The sequence below is a fragment of the Capricornis sumatraensis genome, chromosome 13 (genome assembly GCF_032405125.1).
Source record: "Capricornis sumatraensis isolate serow.1 chromosome 13, serow.2, whole genome shotgun sequence".
In the NCBI taxonomy this organism is placed as follows: Eukaryota; Metazoa; Chordata; class Mammalia; order Artiodactyla; family Bovidae; genus Capricornis; species Capricornis sumatraensis.
In genome coordinates this window covers 48099682-48121013 of record NC_091081.1, presented here as the reverse complement: position 1 = coordinate 48121013, position 21332 = coordinate 48099682, and the positions used below count along the sequence as shown (strand labels likewise).

General features: G+C 42.8%; 1 protein-coding gene across 1 annotated transcript in view; it reads right to left on the bottom strand.

Annotated features, from left to right (window-relative positions):
• Positions 1-21332, bottom strand: part of MDN1 (midasin AAA ATPase 1) — a 145385-nt gene that overhangs the window by 41864 nt on the left and 82189 nt on the right. The window contains exons 48-69 of the mRNA XM_068984913.1: positions 21070-21281; positions 20473-20693; positions 19549-19662; positions 17997-18129; positions 16572-16687; positions 15646-15779; positions 12804-12961; positions 12473-12593; positions 11907-12117; positions 11314-11545; positions 10916-11042; positions 10090-10260; positions 8258-8472; positions 7488-7875; positions 6378-6487; positions 5064-5769; positions 3622-3783; positions 2898-3168; positions 1886-2121; positions 1227-1322; positions 505-599; positions 126-247 (exon numbers count right to left, since the gene is read on the bottom strand). Of these exons, the coding sequence (XP_068841014.1) occupies positions 126-247; positions 505-599; positions 1227-1322; positions 1886-2121; positions 2898-3168; positions 3622-3783; positions 5064-5769; positions 6378-6487; positions 7488-7875; positions 8258-8472; positions 10090-10260; positions 10916-11042; positions 11314-11545; positions 11907-12117; positions 12473-12593; positions 12804-12961; positions 15646-15779; positions 16572-16687; positions 17997-18129; positions 19549-19662; positions 20473-20693; positions 21070-21281 (4351 nt within the window). The remainder of the gene's footprint in view (positions 1-125; positions 248-504; positions 600-1226; positions 1323-1885; positions 2122-2897; positions 3169-3621; positions 3784-5063; positions 5770-6377; positions 6488-7487; positions 7876-8257; positions 8473-10089; positions 10261-10915; positions 11043-11313; positions 11546-11906; positions 12118-12472; positions 12594-12803; positions 12962-15645; positions 15780-16571; positions 16688-17996; positions 18130-19548; positions 19663-20472; positions 20694-21069; positions 21282-21332) is intronic.

Genomic DNA, 21332 nt, shown 5'->3' with positions numbered 1-21332 from the left:
ACTTAACACGTCCTGCGTGAAAGCAGTGGGTGGAGGACAAGGGAGCAGTAAATCCCAGACTCTGCAGCCCTTCAAGCTTAGCCTGGACCCTCTACATAAGCAGGGAACTCACGGTCAGGAGTTACCTTCCTGTTCCTCTGTTTGCTCCTGCATGTGCTTCTCCAGCATCTGGTAGATGGAGAACCAGTGCTTGGTGGATTTCTCAGTGTGGCGCTTCATGGTATTATCCAGACTCATGGACCAACAGCTGAAATGTGGGAGAGGCCAAGGAGGCATGTAAGGAAACCCACTCACATATGTGAAAACCTCGGAGGCAGGAGCTAAACATTCACAATTCTCTCCTCCTAAATGAAGATGGAGAAGCTGCCAGTCTGCTGCCTCAGAATGCATGCCGTTGTCTGGTCTCCAGCTGACACATGACATCAACTCTGAAGAAACAACCCATCCAAAGACCATGTCCCTACAATCTAAGTTCAGGAGGGGGAGTGACAAATGATCACTCACTTCAGTTCCAGTTTACGCCAACGGATGATCAACTGACTGACCAAATCAAGATGTTTCCGCAGAGACAGGGCTCGACTTGCATTCTCCTCCCAATCCTGACGAGACACAGAAGAAATTCACTACAGCATTATTCAGTCCCCTAATCACCTTCTCCCTCAGGAACATCCTTGATTTTTCTTAAGCAGAGACCACTGGGACCTTAAACAACTTCTATACTGATGTACCAGGTGGTGCTAGTGGTAAAGAACCCACCTGCCAGTGCAGGAGACATAAGAGACATGGGTTTGATCCCTGGATCAGGAAGATCCCTTGGAGGAGGAGATGGCTGCCCACTCCAGTTGTCTTGCCTGGGAAATTCCTTGGACAGAGGAGCTTGGTGGGCTTCAGTCCGTAGGGTCACAAAGAGTCGGACGTGACTGAAGCAACTTAGCATGCGTGCACACACCAACGCATAACCATCCTAACTAACCTCCAGCTGAGCAAATAGCACAGGATTTGGAGACCGGAGTCTGAATCTCTGTATTGTTAGTCACGTGACCCCCTTAAAGTCCAGAGCCCTAATCTGAAAATCAGGGGAGCACCAGCCACTTCAGAGGCTATGAGAGGGCTGAGGGGCTGAAGAGTGCAGACACCCAGCCACTCTGAAGGCTGACTCAAACAATAAGAGAATCTCTTCAGTTGATGACAAACTAAAATGAGGACTAGAGAGAGAATCCTCTTACCTGTGCCTTTGCCAGAAGGATCTCTAAGCCATTCAGGAACTTTGAGATGGGGCTGGAAAGTGGGAAACTACAGATTCGGTCCATTACAACCAGCAGCTGCAGTGGGGAGAGAAAAAGATCTGGGCATGCTCACGGGACTATCAATTGCCCAAATCACAGGGTACTGAAGACGGGCCTGTTTCACGCAAAGACCCTGCTTCACAAGCACCCATGAATGCTGTGGATAAAACTCCAGGGCTGCGCATCCTGCCCAAGATAAACACTTTCTCTGCTGTATTACTCTGGAAGTGAGACTGAGTTTGACAAGGTAATTGCTATTATTACTCTGTTATAAGTTATTACAGAATTAGCTGAACATCACAGAACAAGGGTCTGAGTTAAAACTACCAAGCTTGAAAGAGCCAGACCCTTGTTTACATAAGGATGTGTCTGAATAAAGAGCAACACAGCAGCATTTCATATGTGGATGGCAAACCCTGAGCAACAGATAAAGTAAGTGGAACCTCAAACACCGTTCACAAGCAGCATTACAAACATGAATATTCATCCTACAGGAAACAGTGCCTCCTTGAACCATGTTCTATAAAACCTCTGTGTCACCACCGTGCAAGTCAATGCACCTGGGACAATGAGAAGCCACCTCCCCACCACCGCCCTACCTGCTCAAGCGCTGGGTGCTCTGGCCAATCCTGCAGCAGCTGGTGAACAGCCTCTGAGAAGCCTTGAAGCACAGGCTGGCAGTGCCGAGCTTCTGGGATGTTGGGGTGATGGTAGAAGTCATAGGGCCCGTCAGGCTTCACCATCAGGTCTGAGGTCGCTTCCCCAAAGAGAGTGTTATGGGACAGGGTGCAGGCCAGAAGTTGGCTGCCCAAGAGTTGGTCATTCAGCTCAACTCCTGTGAAGTTATTAACAAGATCACAGTAAAGTCGGTGTTAAAGTTACAAAGATATTGGAAACATACGCAGAAACAAAGAATGACTGGGACTGAATGAAGCAGACGTTGCAATGCCACTCACCCCTAAAGCAACACAAGCCCGGGAGACTGTGACTCTGATATTAAGTGGTCACCAAAACCTGCCAAGTTTCAGGATACACAGATCCTGCCTCCACATAATCAAAGAGGGTGCAGTTTGGTTTGAAGGATTCAAATTCCCAGTTTTGAGGGCTCTTCTTGACAGAAATGAAAGCTTCTTTCCTACTTAAACCGTGGTGTTTTGTTTTCATGAGATATAGAGGCAGAATGAAAGCTTCCTTCCTACTTGCATGGAGCAAATCATGAGGTTATGTAGGAAACTGCATCAAACCATACCCTGCGAAATTAATTTCTGAGTTCCCGGGCTACTCCCAGAAATACATGACTTCATTACAAAAGCACCAAAGCTGTTAGAGGGAAATTAGAAATAACGTGGAGAAACAAGACCATTAAAACTAATAGCGTATCCTTACTTTCTTAATCCTTTTAACCCAAAGTATTCATAGGATGAGAAACTATGGTTATGGCAGAATTTTAAATCGATTTTGGAATTAGCTTTAAGTCCCTTAAGTTAAGGAAACGCCATCAATTCGAACTTAGTAAAAACAGGGAGATAGCAGTTTTAATTGTTCCAGAAGCAGCAATCATATCGATTCATTCTGATTTCCCAAGAGTTAAAGAGAAGTAAACCACCATACCCATCAGGGGGTAGAAGTGTGTCACGAGAGATGCCCCCGTCTGGTAGCAGGACAGAAACAGGCTGAGGTAGTGTTCTGGCCCGTGGGGCGGCAGACTCTGCTGGTACCAGAGGGACTGGGCGAAGCCGAGGCACAGCTGCTGGTGGATGCGCATCACAGCCTGCATGGAGCTCTGTGACACGACAGCGGGGCCAGGGGTGGCCTCCTCTTCTTGCCCACCTGAAGGTCCCTTCTCCTCTAATGTGGGTTCTACCAAAATATCTGCGAAGTCCTGTAGATAACATTAGAGCAATTGAACTTGTGAAAATAAAAATCCAGTTCTGATCAGACTAAAAGCAATGGGGAGGGATGGAGTGTGCATGATCAAGAAGATGAAGTAGCAAATTATGTGCATTAAGAAGTTATTTCAAAAATTACAAAATCATTCAAAGGGAATGTAACAGCACCTAACAAAGTGTTGCAGCCAGTTACAGAGTAAATCCTAAGAGTTCTCATCACAAGGAAAAAAAATTTATTTTATTTTACATCTATATGAGTGATGGGTGTTCACTATACTTTATTGTGGTAATCACTGCATGGCAGAGAGAAGTCAGATCATTATGCTGAGCATCTTAAACTCAAACAGTGCTGTGTGTTAATTATATCTCAGTAAAACTGGAAGGGGAAAAAAAACCCCAACCATTCACAGGTGAGGTGTGTGGCACCAGGGGAGCACAGCGCCCACCTTCTCGTGCAGTGGGAACTGGCTCCTGAAGGCCCGCTCTTCCTCCTCCTCCTCGCTCAGGGCTGTCCTGGGGGTCCTGCCCCGGTATCTGTACAAGCTGCTTTCCTGCTCCGCCTTCTCCTGGGCTATGCGTTCCTGCTCATCCCACTCATTGATGATTTCCTGAAAAATCACACATTCCAGCAGAAGCTTATTTGCCTTTGCTCAGGCACTTATAGTGAACAAAGGCAGGATTTGTTATTTCTTCATTTCTCATGAAAACAAAACACCAGGGTTCAAAAACAAATAAATGACAACATCCAAGAAACTAAATTCCATGTAGCAGAGTAAATGGGCTTTGTTTTCAAACTATGTATCTGTAGCAAACTGATTTTCCTAAATTCTCCCTTGCTGTATTGTTACAATTTTGCAGGTGTGAAAATCTGCAGGACTGGGGACCTGCTGAGAGGCATGGGTGGTGCTCTGTATTAGGGGTCAGCAAAGTGGCATGTGATGCAGACTGCACTTGCCAGCACCTCAGGGAGATGGATGGCCCATGGGTTGGGAAAAAAGAAAACAGACTGGGGACTGGGTGTTCTTGGGGAACCAATCAGGCAAAACGGCCACACCTTACCAGACATTTCCTAAATCCCCTACTACCTCTGCTGCTGCTGCTGCGTCGCTTCAGTCGTGTCCGACTCTGCGATTCCAGAGACGGCAGCCCACCAGGCTCCCCTGTCCCTGGGATTCTCCAGGCAAGAACACTGGAGTGGGTTGCCATAAAGCCCTTTAAGTATTGAGGAGGACTGAGGACATGAGCATCCTCCATTCAGGAAGACAGTTTGTATCAGAAGCCTAAGCAAGCAGTTAAGCTTTGTCTCAGCAATTCTGCTTTCTTGAAATTTTACCCAAAAATCTTGCTTTAAGACTTTTCTTAAAATGGCACTGGTTTGGGTTTTTTCCTCTTCTAAATTAGCAAAAAGACTTTACATACAAATGTAAATATTTAGCGATAGGAATATACCAATGTGCTAACAGTTCATATGGTTCACGTGGCTTTAAGTGGCAGAATCTAACAATTTAGCTTATACTTATTCTTTTAACTGTCTACAATCAGAACAAATTGCTTTTGTTGGTAAGGGAGAAAAGCAGGAGTTATTTTCTTAATGTTAATAAAAGTTGATATCAATACATGGCAAAAACCACTGTAAACAAATTCAACACCAACAAACTAGGAGAGACCATCTGCAATGTGCATCAGGCACAAAGGACTGACATCACTAATAATTTTTTTTGATCTCTTAAAAACTAACAAAGGCCCCTAAACCTGACAATTAAATGTGAAAAAGCAAGAAACATCTACTTGATCCCCACTCCCTAACCACACGATCTCATCTACGTCAAGCACAGGAAGTGTCCTGCAGGCACCCTGCTTGTGTCCCCGGCGGCCTGTTGGGGCTCACCTGACATGCATGTCTGAAGAGCTGCAGGGCCCGCTGGTCCAGCTCTCCCTTGCACAGCACGTGGGAGCGCAGGTATAGGAGGGCGTTCAGCAGCAGCTGTTCTCGGCTTGCACAGGGGCTCTGACCCTTCTCTTCCAGCTCCCGTCCTCCCGAGCGTTTGAGCATCAGCTTGCTGAGGCCACGCAGCACCTCCTCAGACTTCACAGAGCACAGAGCGTCTGCGTGGGCATAGTAGGTAGGGAAGGCAGGGCCCACCGATGGGAAAGCCAGCAGGGATGTGGCCAGGGACCCCAGCCTGTCTGCGCCAGCCAGGCCACCCTGGAGCGAGGCATGGACCTCGCCCGCCACCAGCCGCATGCCGTGCTGCAGCTGCAGGATGGAGGCCTGCAGCGGGGCCGTGGCGTCTGGGTACAGGGCAAATTCCTCGGCCAGCCGCCTCCGGAACTGGTGGTGCGACTGCTGCCAGGAGGCCTCCTCCTTCAAAAGGTTCTGGGCCACCTGGGCGGCCCGAGGTCCATCCGAGCGCAGGGCCTGCAGGAGCCGCGTGAGCAGATCCTGAACGGCGGTGGCCTGGGCAATGCTGCTGACGTAGTGGTGGATTTCCTGCACCAGGGCCTCATATGTAGGCAGCGGGGGCCGGCAGGCCTGCTTCTTGGACAGGCTGCAGATTAAGTTCTTCAGCTGATCAATTCTCTGGCGAAGCAACCTAAAGGCAAATCAACACCACATGCAAATTCCATCAGAGGCAAAATAACAAATCTAGACTGAGCTCTTAGGAAACAGAAGGAAAGCATTTCAGCTTCTGAGGCATACAATGATGATATCCTGACATTTACAATGAGAATGGATTATACACCTACAGTATTTACCGTGTGTAACCCATGTTGTCAAGCACTTTGGATGTACATCTCATTGAAGTAGGCACTATTATCCTGCTTTTACAGACAGGGCACTGAGGTGTAAGGCACTGAGTGGTCTACCCAAGGTCTGAAGCTGGTGGAACTCAGAACCCACTAAATAGTACTTCCTAAGGTAACAGATCCCTTGGTGCCCATCATCGCACCCAACTCCTTCCACACTGAGAGGAAGTTCTGCTTTCAACCCTCCTGGCTCCATATAAGTCCTCCCCTTCCTTTCACAGAGTGTATTTTTCCTGATTGTAACTGTGGCTTTGGGATCTACTTGCTAATAGAGCTCACAGATGTAGATCATAACCTCAGGTTAACACTGCGATTACACTGCAAAATGTCTTTTTAAAAAGAAGATTCTAGCTGATAATCCCAAGTTCAAATAATCATCACTCTACAGTGTTACCTGATGTGAGGGTGAGAATGACTGAGGATGACTTCATCTTCCAGGTCTCTTCCAGTCTGCAGCTGGAATGAGAGGCTCCGGGTCTTCCACTCACACTGTAGCTGGTGTAACTAGCAGAAAAGGAGAGCCTGGTTTGCTGCGCCCAGCTAGGACCAGGCCTGAGACACACAGCCCTGAGGGAGAGTCGCTCCCTGGATGGAAGGAACCTGGGTTCCTGAATGACCCAACGGTTTGGGGGGTGGGTTCTGCTCCACTAATCTGGACCACTCATCTCAGAGCTGTCAGGTGAAATGAAACTATCTTATTGATGCCAAAGAACTAGTGAGTCTGCTATAGCAGCCTGCCCTTCACCCCAACTAATTTAATTTTCCTTCCTCAAAATATAGGTCTAATATATCACTATTTAACATACTCAGTTCCTGAGTTTGGTTGGGAGTTCAAATAGCAAGAAGTACATCACATTATCTGAATCTACCTAATTCTTGAGTTTTGGATAACAAACATCAACAGTTCAAAACCTAAGGTCTACTCATTCTTGTTGTTTAGTCACTAAGTTGTGTCAGACTTTTTTGTGACCCCATGGACTGTAGGCCACCAGGCTCTTTTGTCCATGAGGATTCTCCAGACAAGAATACTGGAGTGGGTTGTCATGCCCATCTCCATGGGATCTTCCTAATTCAGGGATTGAACCCACATTTCCTGTGTCTCCTGCATTGGCAAGACAGATCCTTTACCGCTGAGCCACCTGGGATGCCCTTAAGGAATAGTACACCCAGTCTAAAGAAGTTACTCAAATCCAAATATCCAAAACTTAATCTAGGTAGAGGGATCCAGATGGTGAGGGATACTAGGAGTGTCTAGGAGAGCCTATCTATCGGTGGCATATAGCCAGCATGGTGGTTATATAACCCCTCGTGGTGCCTGACCCTACTCAGAGGAACCCACAGACAGGACATCACAGTCTACAGAACACACTCCTGGGATGTCACAGGGTAGCTTATGCACATCAGTCCCCTGTGCTCTGAGCATCCAGAGGGAGTGAAAGGAGTAATACACTAAGCAAAGCCAGCGAGTCAGGATGCAGCCCACATTCCAACCCTCCCTCCATACCTCTTCCTTGGCGTACTTGAGCTTGTACTCCCTCTTCACGGCGGGGTCAAAGCGCACCTGGGGAAGCCAGGTCTGGATCTGGAGCAGGCCCAGGCTCACCCACAGGCTCCCACGGCGGGCTGGCTCGGGCAGGTCACGCTTGCCCTCCACCTCCCCGAACAAGTGGCGCAGAGAGGTAAGCAGGAGGCACAGCAGCTCCTTGGGCAGCGCCTCCTGCCTGGCCAGGTCCCCAAGAGTCTCACCCACGTGCTGGAAGGCCTGGCTATCCCTGAGCAGCAGCTGCCTGCAGTTGTGCACATGCTCTTGTTGCCGGGGCTCGGGGAGCAGCTCCGCCAGGCCGGCCAGATGCCAGCACAGCACCAGGCCCTGGAGCTGGGAATCAGTGCGTCTGTGGGGACAAGGGAGCACTTACTGGGGTCTGCACTGCAGTCACCGGCATTCCTTTCTTACACTAGTGTTCATTCTTCCAGAAAACAGCGAGGCGGACTACACTGCTCTCCAGACTACACCTGGAGATGAATTTCTAGTCTCAATCTGATATGGTTTTCTAGGCACCGCCCTCTTGGTGACAATACACTGACAGCTGCCAGAGGGGCTGGCCAGCTCATAGCAGTCTGTTATGGACTGACAACCTGCTCATTCAGCCAAAAAACACCTTTCCTCCACCCACCGGAAATAGCCACTACCCAAGCAAGCTCTGACTGAGGTCCCCATGACACACCCTGGAGGAAAGATGGGAGCTGTACTGTCTACCCAGGGAGAGGGGATACCTGAACTCTGCCACCACCGGGACAGCCATGTTGGTCCAGAGCATCGAGCTGACATCCTGGAGCTGCTGGCACCTCTCGACCCACTCCCCCAGGGTGACATGCGAGGACGACAGGATGGGGAGGCCGCTCACATCCCAGGGACTTGCTCTACAGCTGCTGGTCACAATCTCAAAGCAGCATTTGGAGAACACGGCTCTACTGAGACTGCCAGGACCCTGAGGGAGAGAGAGGAGTCAAGTTAACTTTTAGAAATTAACTAACGGGGTTTCAACAAGCAGCACTGGGGCACCTCAGGTTATCAGGAACAGGTAACCATAATCCTGAGACAGGACCAGACTGGCAGAGTCGGGTCGGGTGCAGTGGGCCCTTGAAGGACTCCATTCTCTATGAACGAAGAGCAGTGGTAGCTTTTGTCCAGCAGAAGAAAACCCCTCACACCTGGACATCAGCAAGACCACTTGTGCGGCAGGGCTGGGTGCACACTGCAGGAAGCTGAGACTTGGAGGCAGGGGAAAGTGCTGGAAGACAAACAGACGAGCCAGGGACAAGCCTCTGCTTCCTGGACTGTTAATCTGGGACACAGGAACAGTGTCCATGACAACAGGTTAGGGGTGAGACCCACAGGAAAGCAAACCTCGACTGCATGCAACTCCTGGTGATCCACAAGGCTTGACACTAAAGGCTTTGAAATGTCTTATACTAAAGCAATCAGTTTTGATACAGGAATGGAACAGAGCTGAGTCCTACATTCATGAAAACTTGTGGGAATAAACTACCGTGTCAGAAGTGGCATTTCAAATAAGATGGAAAGAATGAGCTAGGTGAAACTAGTGTTGTTAATACTGCTTTTGGATATATTTATTTGTAGAAGATAAAAAACATACATCCCTACCTCACAAAAGAAGATATTCTGATGAGACTGACATAAACATAAATATGAACAAATGGTTTTTAACTCTATGGGTAGTGAAGAAAGACTTATTTAAAGGCATATCAAAGCCAGAAAATAGAAAGTGGCTGGTGCATTTGAAAACTATAAAACGTGTGCAATATAAGAAAACATCTTCAAGCCTGTGAGACAATAGAACACTAGAAATATATTTCCAACCATGTTAGGTGAAGGTTTAATATGCATAGTATATAATGAGATCTTCATTAATAAAATGACATTTAATGACTCTTTTTAAACAAAATGGGCAATAAACATGACTGGAAAATTCAGAAAAAGAAATAAAAACCAACAATATACATATGTAAAGATGCTCTATCTCAACAAAAATCAAAGGAATACAAATTAAAACAAGTTCTAAAGTGAACGACTGGTAATAATTCAAAGTACTAATGACACCAAGTGGGGCAAAGATATGGAAACACAGGATATGAGAAGTGATCCCTACTTCATGTCTTCCCTCTTCACCATCTCCTAGCAGAAAGAGTGAAAAACAAAACCTACTTCCCTAGATGTTCTGAGAAGATATATAAATCTCTTTAAATGTGCAGACACTTTGGCCACAGGTTAAATCCCAAGCCTCATCACAATCCATGGAAATAGCAGACAAGTAGACAAAGGCTTATACAAGGGTAGCTGATGCAGGGGTGCTTGCTACAGGAAGCAAGAGGATAGGCAAGAAATCTCAGTGCTTATCAATAAGAAAGTGATAAAATGCTTTGCAGCACAGCAGTACAGTGGACTATCTTAGAAAGAATAAGCTGGGTGATAGGTGCAAATTTTCATGACATGCTATGTGAACCAAGGAAGTAGCCTTGCTTTCGATTACACAAGAGAAATTTTTTCTATTGTCAAACATTTTTATAATTTTCTGCCAACAAACCTTTAATGTGGGGTCCAGAAGAGATCTGGGTGTCTCCCTCTGCTGTTCACCAGGCAGAGGGTTCCACGTCAGCCAGTACTCTGGATGTGTGGTCACGGTGCTGCTCCAGAAAGATGTAAATGTGGAATTAAATAACTCAGACCACAAAGAGATCCTTTCTTCAGCAGTCATCTAGAGATAAAGAATTAACCAGATAAGAGAGTACTCGAGAAAGATTCTATAAATCCAGTTATAAGGTTCTCTGTCTTGTAACATCATCCAGAACTAACATGGATTTAAAGATTATTAATCCTAATGTTTCTGATTTTCTGCCACCCCAATCATCTCAGTCACATTATTTAACCTATTTATACTTGGATAAAACATGAGATCTGATTTTGTAAGAGTGCATGTGAAAATGTAATGAAAATAATCACATAATTATGTATCAAAATAAATGAATAAAACATTATCCAAAAAAATTTAAGGTTGTACTAATGAAATAATAGTAACTACAATTTACCATTATTCATATTCAACAAATTACTCTCTATGGAAGAGTAAAAAACACTGATAATACATTTTTGAACAAATAAAATAAAAATTAGCAAATATTTTAGCCTTATTTAACTGGGAACCAAATGGAATGAAACTGTGATAAGAGCAGGGAAATGTCTAGAATATTACTGCAAAAAACATTCAAAGTTCTCCCCTTTGAAACTTAATTCAGAAAAGATTAGTTTTACAACATGCAATTTTTAAGATTATTCTGCAATGTTCTGCAACCAGTGTGCCACAGAAAATCTAATCAGTTCACAGTGCAAAGGATTCTGACTTTGATTTTTACCTTTTGATGGTGCACTAAGGACCAAAAGTCTCGAAGCTCTTGAGGAGCAACTGGTGTGTGCTTAAGACAAAATGTGATGTGATGGCTTATCTCCTCATCTATCTGAGGCTGCTGGTGTTTGCTTGACCTGCTCAAGAAATAGAGAGGGGGAAGAGAGTGAGCTGTGGGCTTTCCATGAACTATCAGAAAACTGCTATGGAAGGGCAGATGCAACACACACAAAATAGGCAAAGAATCAAGAATTTTTGGCTTTCCAAAGTGGCAAATGACCTCCCTCTGCTTCAGCAACTACTCCCCCTCAAGAAAAGGCTGTGCTTTGTTTTAAATGTAGAATACACAGAATAACCTTCCAAGAAAATAAGCTGCCCCAAAGGAAAAAACCCTGAAGGATGGCTCACCTTTTCAGACAAGCCTGTGTCATAAAATCAGCTGTGACTTTATACTGCCAAAGCATAGCCAGGTATTCCATCACAGGCCACAGCTGAACACTCCTGGTGAGCTGGATCAAGCAGCTAAAATCTGGCTGCGACAGGAAGGAAGCTTCACTGTGCTTCTTCTCCAGAAAACCAAGTGAAATTCCTCTGGCTTTTAGTTCTAAATGCTGAGCATTCACAAGATTCTTCAATGTATCTGGACAAAAAGATACACAGCAGTCAGTGGTCAGGCTCAGATTCCCAACAGCCAGTTATGTGACTATGAGCTTGAGTTCAACTTTACCTGAACTTGAGTTTCTCATGTGTTAAATAATACTATTAATACCTACACAATTACAATGACAGAATTAAATAATGTATGTAAAGTTTAACCTTATGCCTGACACTTATTTGGTGGTCACTACAGTATACGGGGTGGGGGGCAGGGGGGCGGGAATAGAAGGAGAAGAATATTTAAGGGAGAACTTCTTAAAACTTACTGACAAAGAAAAAGAAAAAAACAACAACTTATCGGCTGCAGAGGACATGCTTAGAACCACTGTCAGCTAGCCACACACCTGAATCGACATCTTCCAGAATATTAGCTCGGAGGACCAAACCCCAGGCCCGGAGGAGACTTTTCTTTAATGTCCCTTCAGATGCAACCATTTGGAGCCGACTAATGTCTTCCTGCCATCCACTCTCCCCAAGAGCAGGCATCCACTCTCTGATGGTAAGAGCTTTGTTAAAGACCTTCAGTTGTGAAAAACACTCTACGACCAGCTCGTCCTGAAACAATAAAACCCAGGAGAGCCTATTACAGAGGAGAAAAGTGGTTCTCTTTAGAAGCCTATTCATGTCTGAAAAAGTTTTTATGTTTCCTCGATGCTTCTACAAACATAAAGTTGGTTTACTCCTGTTGCTCTAAGGATATTTTACAGTAATAAAGTCAACAGTCTGCTCAACCTTAAAAGTCTCAAGACTAAGTAAAACAATAACACTTAACAAATCAGTAAATAGTGCTCACTGAACATTCAAAAATTTGCAGGCAGGGCTGAGTCTAGTTGAATGGCAGTGCCCACATTCCAAGAGAGCTTCAGAAGAGGTCAAACCTTTGTGTTTACTACATGCTTCCAAACTGTACCTTAAAAGGGAAGGGTCGTCCCAGGAACTTCTGCAACTTCTTTACACCTGCGAATCCACCAGTTGGGCTCTCCAAGCAATTCTGAATATGTTCTGAAACAGTCTGAACCTCTCTGTAGTATCTTTAGCAGAGGAGATAAAGGGGCAGAACGGAGGTGAGTAAAACGGGAAGTGCTGGATATTAAGGGGCACTGTATATACTTTGTACTAGATTTACATTCACTGACAAGTCAAGGAGGGAGGAAACCAAAGTAAAGTAAGAAGAAACACATTTCCTTTCCAAACATCAATCCTGTAGATACTGACGCTGTTTCTCTAAATATGAGTCTTACTTGTCTTCATGGTTCATCAGGAGTTGGGGGATCCGACAGACCAAATGTTTTAAAACCCAGCGCCAGTGAAGGGCGAGCAAGGCCAGGCCTGAGGCATCTACTTTTACTGTGTCAGCCACAGTCCAAAACCGGTCACGCCACCGCACAGAACCCAAGATCTAAAAACAAAGCAAATCAAGACTGCTCACAAACATCTCACAGTAAAGGACACAAAACACAGACATCAATTGTTCACCAATACGCGACATATACATGTTAAAGGTCTAGCATTTGACTGGAATATTTTTAGGGATATCAAGGCAGTCAGAGAGGCAAGGATCTTTCGTCCTATTACTGGAAGTTCAGAGCTATTGGGGAAAATAGAATCACTGGGTCATGTGGTAAGTGTACACTCAATGTTACAAGAAATCACAACTTGCTTTACAAAGAAGCTGCACTATTTTGAATCCCAACCAGCAGTGTAGGTGGGTTTCAGTTTTTAACCTTAGTCATTCTGGTGAGTGGAATTGCACTGTGGTTTCAATTTACATCTTGATAACTAATGATACAGAAAATTTTCCAAGTTCTCAGTGGGTATTCATTATCTTCTGAGAAGCATCTATTCAAATTCTCTTGCTCCTTTTTAAAACTGGGCTATTACTTTGGTTTAAACAATTTATATACAATTTATAAACAATGTCTCCTAGTGTTTTCATTTTCTTAAAGCTGTCTATTAAGAACCATTTTTAATTTTGGCAAAATTGAATTCATCAATTTTTCTTTTTTGAAGAATGCCCTGAAATCTTTGCCTATCCTCAAGCTGTGAATATTTTCTATGTCTTCTTTTAGAGGTTTATTAACTTTAGCTTTTAGACATAGCTCTATAATCCATTTTGATGTTAATTTTTCTGACATAAGGCAGGGATAAAGGCTCATATTTATAATATCAATATCTGGTTTTTTCATCACCATTTGTTAAAGAGCTGTTTTCCTCATTAAATTAATTCACCATATATTAATATTTGAGGGTCTATTTCTGAATTCTCTTTTATTTCATTAGTCTATGTCTATCCTTATGACAATAACTACTGTTTTCATTAATGTAGTGTTGTAATGCAAAAATCAGGTACTCTGAGTTTCCAACATTGCTCTTCTTCTAATTATGTATTTTTATGGCAAAGTAGTCTCCAGATTAGTTATAATATTTCCAGTTTTATGATGTCAAAGCTATTTTCAAAATAATATCATATTATTTGTGCTCTTTACTATGGTGACATCTGCAATGATGGTACCAAAACAAAGGGCAGGGGCTGGGGTAGCAGACAAACTCTGATTGGGTGTCTGGCAAACAGCGTGTGGAAAATGAATGAAGTCAATCTGTCAATTCAAAAAAAGCAAGATTGCCGAAAATAAAACTCAAAACTTTTAAGCAAAGCTCAGAACTCTGAAAAACTAAGAGCTTGACAAATTCCCAATACTTGAAGATTTTCTGATGACGTCTGTGGTAATTTTTCAAGAGTATGATTTAATTTATATTGGAAAATGAAATGTGCCAACATTTGGAAGATCTGATAACTCACTTAACAATACTTTCCAAATTACCAATGTACAAGCTGCAAATTTACACAAGGGTAACATGCAAGGATAAAGTCCATCCAAAGTGTATGCCAGGCCAGTGAATTTTAACACATGACAAGATCACTATTTTTTCAAATTCCACACAATAAGTAACCTTTACAAAACTATCACTTGTCAAGCTGTGGTACAGGATCAAAGAAAATCCACAATTACACGGGAATGTTTATTAAACTAGCCTTCACTTTCTAAGCTCTTAACAACATGAAATAGAGGTCAGCTTCTCTTCACAAACTTCAACCCATACAACATACCATAAGAGAGCAAATCAGGGACAGGTGTGAGAAACTGGCTTTCATTCTATTAAGCCAGACATGAAGAGATTTGTAGAAATGTAACATAGTTCCATTCTTAATTTTTGTTTTGGAAAATGGTTTTTTCATTAAAAATGTTAACATGAATTTGTTACTGGGTTTTTAAACAGACTAACACATAATTTTTTACATTTCTCAGATTTATTTCCTAATACAGTACATATACATGTAACCACATATGCAAAGTTCTTGGAGATTTGGGGATGGGGAGGAGGAGAGGGGATCTTGAGACTAAAAAGTTTAAGACCTACAATTCTAATTTATCACAATTACTGGAATAATCTGGATTCAATCCCAGTTTAGTCCACATGTGACAATCATGTCTAAGAAGGCTTAAGTGAACTAAAATATAACTGTTAAAATTATGATTTTTAGCAACAAGTGGATGGACAAGTAAGTTATAGTATGTATACATTCAATGGACTACTGGCAACAAAAAGGAATCAACTGAGACACAAAACAATATGGATGTATCTCAAAATGATTTTAAATGAAAGTGGACAGATAAAAACAATATAAAATGCCAGAAATAGAAATATAAAAGCAATATAAAATGCTGTGGTAACAGAAAGCAGATCAATGGATACCTGCTAGAGGTGGAGGGCGGAAAAAAGGAAGAGAAAATAGAAGATGAAAGGTTTGAGGGTGATGGACGGGTTCAATGTCACGACTGTAGGAATGGCGTCACACGTACACACAGGTCAAAACATAAACTTGTACACTTTAAACATGTACAATTTATTATCTCAATTACACCCTGATGCAGCTTTAAAATATGTGTATCTATTTAAATTCACAAGAACAATTTCTCAAATAATACTGGACAGATGACTATACTGAAGTTAGTCGTTCCCCTAAAAATCTTTGTGCCAAGAAATATGTCACTTAAAAGAAAAACAGGTACATCTCCTCACCTCGTTAACACCGGCATCAGACACCATGCCCTGAGAGGACTGTACCCAGAGTAGGATTAACGCATCACAAAGCTCAAAGAAAGCAGCAAGATTGACCACGATTTCATGGGGCAGGCTGTGATAGCTCTCTGGATCTTAGAGTCGGTATAAATAAGAACATTCGATCAGTTTTAGTTTTGTAGACATTTTCTAAATTAACAGTAGTCTAGAACTTAACATTACCCTTAGTACAAAGGTCAAGGTCAAAGTTGAAAGCAAATCTTTGCCTAGTAAGTTAGCAAGTTAGGCATCTATACGTAGAGATGTTCATGTCTCAATTTTTTTTATTTTTATTTTTTTCAATTTTTTTAAAAAAGCATTTGTTTAAATACAAAACAAATTCTAAGATATTACATATATGACCAGATGGATAGATAACAGGAAGATATGAGAAGATATAAATGAATCTCTACTATTAACAGCAGCTACTGCAGGAGCAAACTTTTTCCGTTTTTATGCTTCTACAGTTTGAATATTTTCCAAGAAATACCATTATCTTTTCAATTGAAAAAAGAAAAAAAAAAGAAGGAGGAAGAAAAGAACCCATAACCAAATGCTTATGAGCTCTTACTTTTCAGCCAAGAGACCAGGTCTCAAGCTCTGGCTCTGCTACTTGCTAGAGATGTGACCCAGACCATCTCTGTGCCTCCCTTTCCTCACTCAAGAGACTCACCTCATGGTGGCCAAATAAATAAATAAATGAATAAATGAGATCAAGGACATGTAAAAAAGTACTTAGTCAAAGATACTGAGTAAAGGAAGATGTCAAAATCAGGCCACCAAGTCAAAAGGAATCAGTAGCATGGCCACACCTGAGGAACCTCTCACCATCAGGAACATCATGCAGCCAGATGTGTAACAGAAGAAGGTAAAAGCAACATCCTTACCTTTATGGAATTCAAAGGACATTCTCAAAACACTGTTTCTTAACTTTTTGCCACCAACAGAAACCAAATTTGCTTCAGTAAAAATCCGTTTTTCCCGGTCGAAATATATGATGGTCCTGAAATGAGATTCCACAATTAACAAACAGTGATCAGTTCATAATACTTATCATAGCCTCTACCTGTTGAATCCTAAGAACCCTTGGAATATCAATTTCCCTCAGTGTGTCACTCCCCTCAGGCCTCTGCAAATTCTGGATTAGAGAGATGGGCAGTGACAAAGATGACAACTAAGCTGGCAGGGAGGAAGGCAGAGGGCTCGGTAAACTGCCCCGTCCCACTGTGCTGCTCTGCCATGGTCTGACAAGCTGCACTGTGGACTCTTGGCACTGGCCATCATAGGGAATTCCCTGGCAGTTCAGTGGCTGGGACTCGGTGCTTTCACTGCTATGACCCAGGCTCAGTCCCTGGTCAGCGAACTAAGATTTTGGAAGCCTCTCAGTGCAGCAACTCCCCACCCAAAAAAACCCCAAACCAGCCATCATACAATTAATCTGCAATGGTATAAGTTACCGGGGGAGGAGGATGAGGGAGTTGCTGGGGGGAAGGGACAAGGGGTCCTCTGAGGTGTTACTATGTATCACACAAGTGAGTTCACTTTGTGAAAATTCATCAAAACGACATATAGTCATCATTAGTGGCAATTTTCTGTAATGCATGTTATACCTCAGTTACAAAATTATTTCTCTAAATCTCTTCCACTGATGGACAATTAAAAAGTATTACTGGTCATTACATTAAACAGTGAGGAATGACTTGGAAAACAATTATGTAAATTTATACTATATGTGACTATGTACGTAGACCTTCACCATTTGATGGGACAGATGGTTGAGGAAAGAACTTGTGAAAACGCAGGAAGCTATTGGAAATCTCACAGGAAACAGTGGAAACACAGCTATCCTGTGATAAAAGATTAATCATAAAACAAATCCCATTACTGATACTTCCCAGTGTATCTATTAATAAGCACCCTGTTAAATTATTAAGAATCTGTCAATTCAAAGGCACTAGGATATCATGGTCAGAATGACTTTTTGCTGTGCATAGAGCTTGAAGGAGAGGTGGTAACAAAGGCAATCACGTCAGACGCTCAGCACTCCTCAGATTCAGAAAATTAAATACACATAAACAGTATTCTTAGGCAATGTCGGTTCGATCCCTGAGTTGGGAAGATCCCCTGGGAAAAGAAATTGCAACCCACTCCAGTATTTCTGCCTGGGAAAAATACATGGACAGAGGAGCCTGGTGGGCTACAGTCCATGGGGTCACAAAAGAGTCAAGCATGACTTAGCCATTAAACAACAATTTGTAGAGTCACAGGGTACAGTGAGGCAAACAGTGCCCACAATAGTAGGCTTCACCTACTTGTTTGCAACAGACTCTAAAAGGGCAAAGAGCTGCTCAGGCTGGTCTGTCTGTGGGTCAAAGTCCATCGCATTTCTGATGATGTCCACAGCCTGCATGTTCCATCGGGGATCCAGAGGGATCACGGATTCATCTGGTTTAAGGAACAAAAGAAAAGGTAGAATTCTGGAGTTAAACTCCCTGTCTGGCAAATTTCACTGTTTTACTTTGATCACATAGGAGAGTCTTGCTGGGGAAGAGAAATGGAAATGGTTCAATCCGTGACAGTTCCAAAACCAACACATTCACTTGCTCAGGTCCCATTATTGGTTGGAAAAGAATTCATGGACTCAATTGCCCAATCTTTTGCCATTAACCACAAGAAAACTAACTTCCATGGCAGAAAATGAAGGAACACACCTCAGTAATTTGCCTTTAATAAGAAAAACAACTCAAGATTATTTTGCTTAAAACCCATTTCTTTATAATCACAGGATACGCTGCTGCCACCTCTGCTCCTTTGGCTCAAACTTGGTATCAAAATCTCTGTGCAGCAGCAGCCATCAGGCTCTGACCTGTTCCAGAGGTGGAGATTCCAGTGGAAGGAGGCATGACAAAACGATGGGAATGTCAATTTGAGAGTGGCTGGCTGGCTCAATGGAGTACTTCAAGCTTTAAAGGCATCCACAATACAGTAGACTAACAAATAAATGCCTACTGTGAACAGCAAGGTACAGTGGGGGGACCAATATCCCAAAATCTAGCAAGATTACATGATCCAGGGCTACTCAGCTGAAAAGGAAAAGGAAGATGAGCCAATCAGCAGGCAAGCCAAGGCTGCTGCGAAGGGAATCTACCATTCTACTCTAGAACTATGTTCCCAAAGACCAAAGTTCCTTCATGAATGGAAACCCATAATTCAGTTCAGCCACAATCGGACTCTGACATTAGTTTTCTCTATCATTTGATTTCTGCCCAACCATCTACCCCATTACCTTTAGTGTACACAAGGTAGTCATATGTATACTTAAGATTAGATAGTTTGGATGGCTATTCCTTTTATCATTGTGTTTTGTTTTGTAATTTTGAATTGAAGACTTTATAACTTCATCATTAAGGTTTTCTGAAGAAACTGAATGTGTACTATTTTACCTTCATCTCAAAAGAGATCACAGTTTAAAACCCTTTCTGTTAACAGTACTTACTAATACATCACAGACTATTACAAGTTGAAGGGGCCCCAGAAGAATGAATTTGATCCCCTTATTTTTTCAAACAAAGGCAGCTGAGTACGAATGATGGACCCAGAATCAAGAAGCCAGTTTGTGGCCAAGTTGGGACCCGGAGCCCAGACTTCCAACTCCTGTGCTCTTCCCACTACACTATGTCATCATCCTTTATCAGAAACTGGAGAATCAATACACAGTTTTGAAAAAAAAGCAGCAGAATATGCATCTGGATACTCTGAGTCTTCTTTTAAAAACTGTTACAAGTGGGAGCTCTGACGGATCTTTTTCCCATGAACTCAATGGACAAGAGTGCTGAGAGCTAGAAATCAAGGCAGGTGCAGTACCTGTTACATTTGGTTGTAATATTTTGATGACATTACTGACCCCAGATGAGAGAGAATTTGAGTAAAAATTCCTAAGAGCTGCAGCACTGGCTTCCAAATGAATCTTTATCGCCTCTGTGGAGGAAGGAGAAGCAGATGTTGGTTACCATCTAGAGCAGCGCCGTCCATTCGAGCTTTCTGTTCTACAGCTGCTATCACAGTGGCCACGTCACAGGTTATGTTTTAGTAGCTACCTGTGTCTAGCAGCTATCACACAGGAGAAAGCAGATGAGAATATGCATCCAATTTCGCTCTACACATATTTAGACATCACATGTACCACCCAATAATACACACATACACTTATCTATAAATTCTCCTAGAGTAGAAAAACTCATATAAACTCAATTACTTTAGTCAACAAGTTCTACCCACAAATTCTTGTACTTTAAAACCTTTAAAGCTACTTGGAATGAAAAGCGTACAAAGAAATTAAGAATGATCATTTAGACGACTGGAACGAAAGTAAGATTAGAATCTCATGTACTTTTATGGGAAGTAAATTTACCAAAAGCAACCCTTTTTCAAAAAGAATGCATGTGCAACAGAGTAAGTACGGAAAAAAAAAAAAGCAAGCTGTTCAAAAACTTAAAAGTAACATAATACAGTACATTTTCCTTCTGGATTTGAAAGAAGGCTGGACAGATCCTGAAATGCTGAGGTTTACGTGGGGAAAAGTTTCTCTTGGGGAACATCTAGGGCAGATGTGTACCTTAATGTTTTAACAATTAAAAAACAATAATGCTAAGTCATAAACATCCTGTTAGGAGCTTCCCCAGATGTAATTTTAACTGTGTAGTTGAAGAGAAAACAACTGCTGAGTTATGAAAGCAGGGTATGTGTACATAAGTTCCCTCATTATACAAATTAACCTTCTTTACTCACCAAGCCCCTGTGGCATATTCTTGGCTAAATGATAAAGCCATTTAACTCTAAGCATCCAGTCTTGATTGGTTGCTCTTTCTATGAGCAATTTAACAGCCACAGCCAGAGCATCTGGTTCATCAATCCAATAAGTATCCACTTCAACTGAAGTGAACTTTAAGTTCTCTGGGTGGGAGGACTGCATAATTTTCTCTAAGTCTGGCAAAGTAAGAGGCTGAATCCTGAAATTCATTACAATAGACAAAGTTAGTATTAGGGTTAAATCTTCATTTCATAGTTCAAAGAACCAAGACAAGTAACTTTACAATTAATCTATCATAGAGTTAACAGGGAATATATAAGTTCCCTCCAAAGAGGAAAAATCAAAACATGTACCTATAATAAATAATAAATAGGGAGCAATAACATCACAACAAACGATGAAACTATGTGGAAAATGATCACGTAACATTATGGTCAAATATGCTGGGTCGTGACCAGGACCATCTAAAAAAAGAAAGCGGGAGAAAGAGAGGGAAGGAGGAAAGCAGGAAGGAAGGGAGGGAGGGAGGGAGGAAAAGTCAAGGGAGACACACACAAGCTTAAGGCTCCGCTAACCTTGCCCAGTTGCTTGTTTTCATGCTCAGCCTGTTGAGACAATACGCTAAGATCTGGCCATCTCCTCGGACTTTAGAGAGGTGAGAATCTTCTGTAGTGAAGAGAGCCGAGGGCAGAGAATCTGGCCACAGCCCCAAGGCAAGAAGGGAGCTGCCCCAGGTTTCGTGTGCTTGCAGTGAAGAAATATGTTTCTCTAGGAGAGCCTGCACAAGCTGGTGGGAGACAGAAACACATGGTGTATGGTCCCCAAGACACAGAGCTCT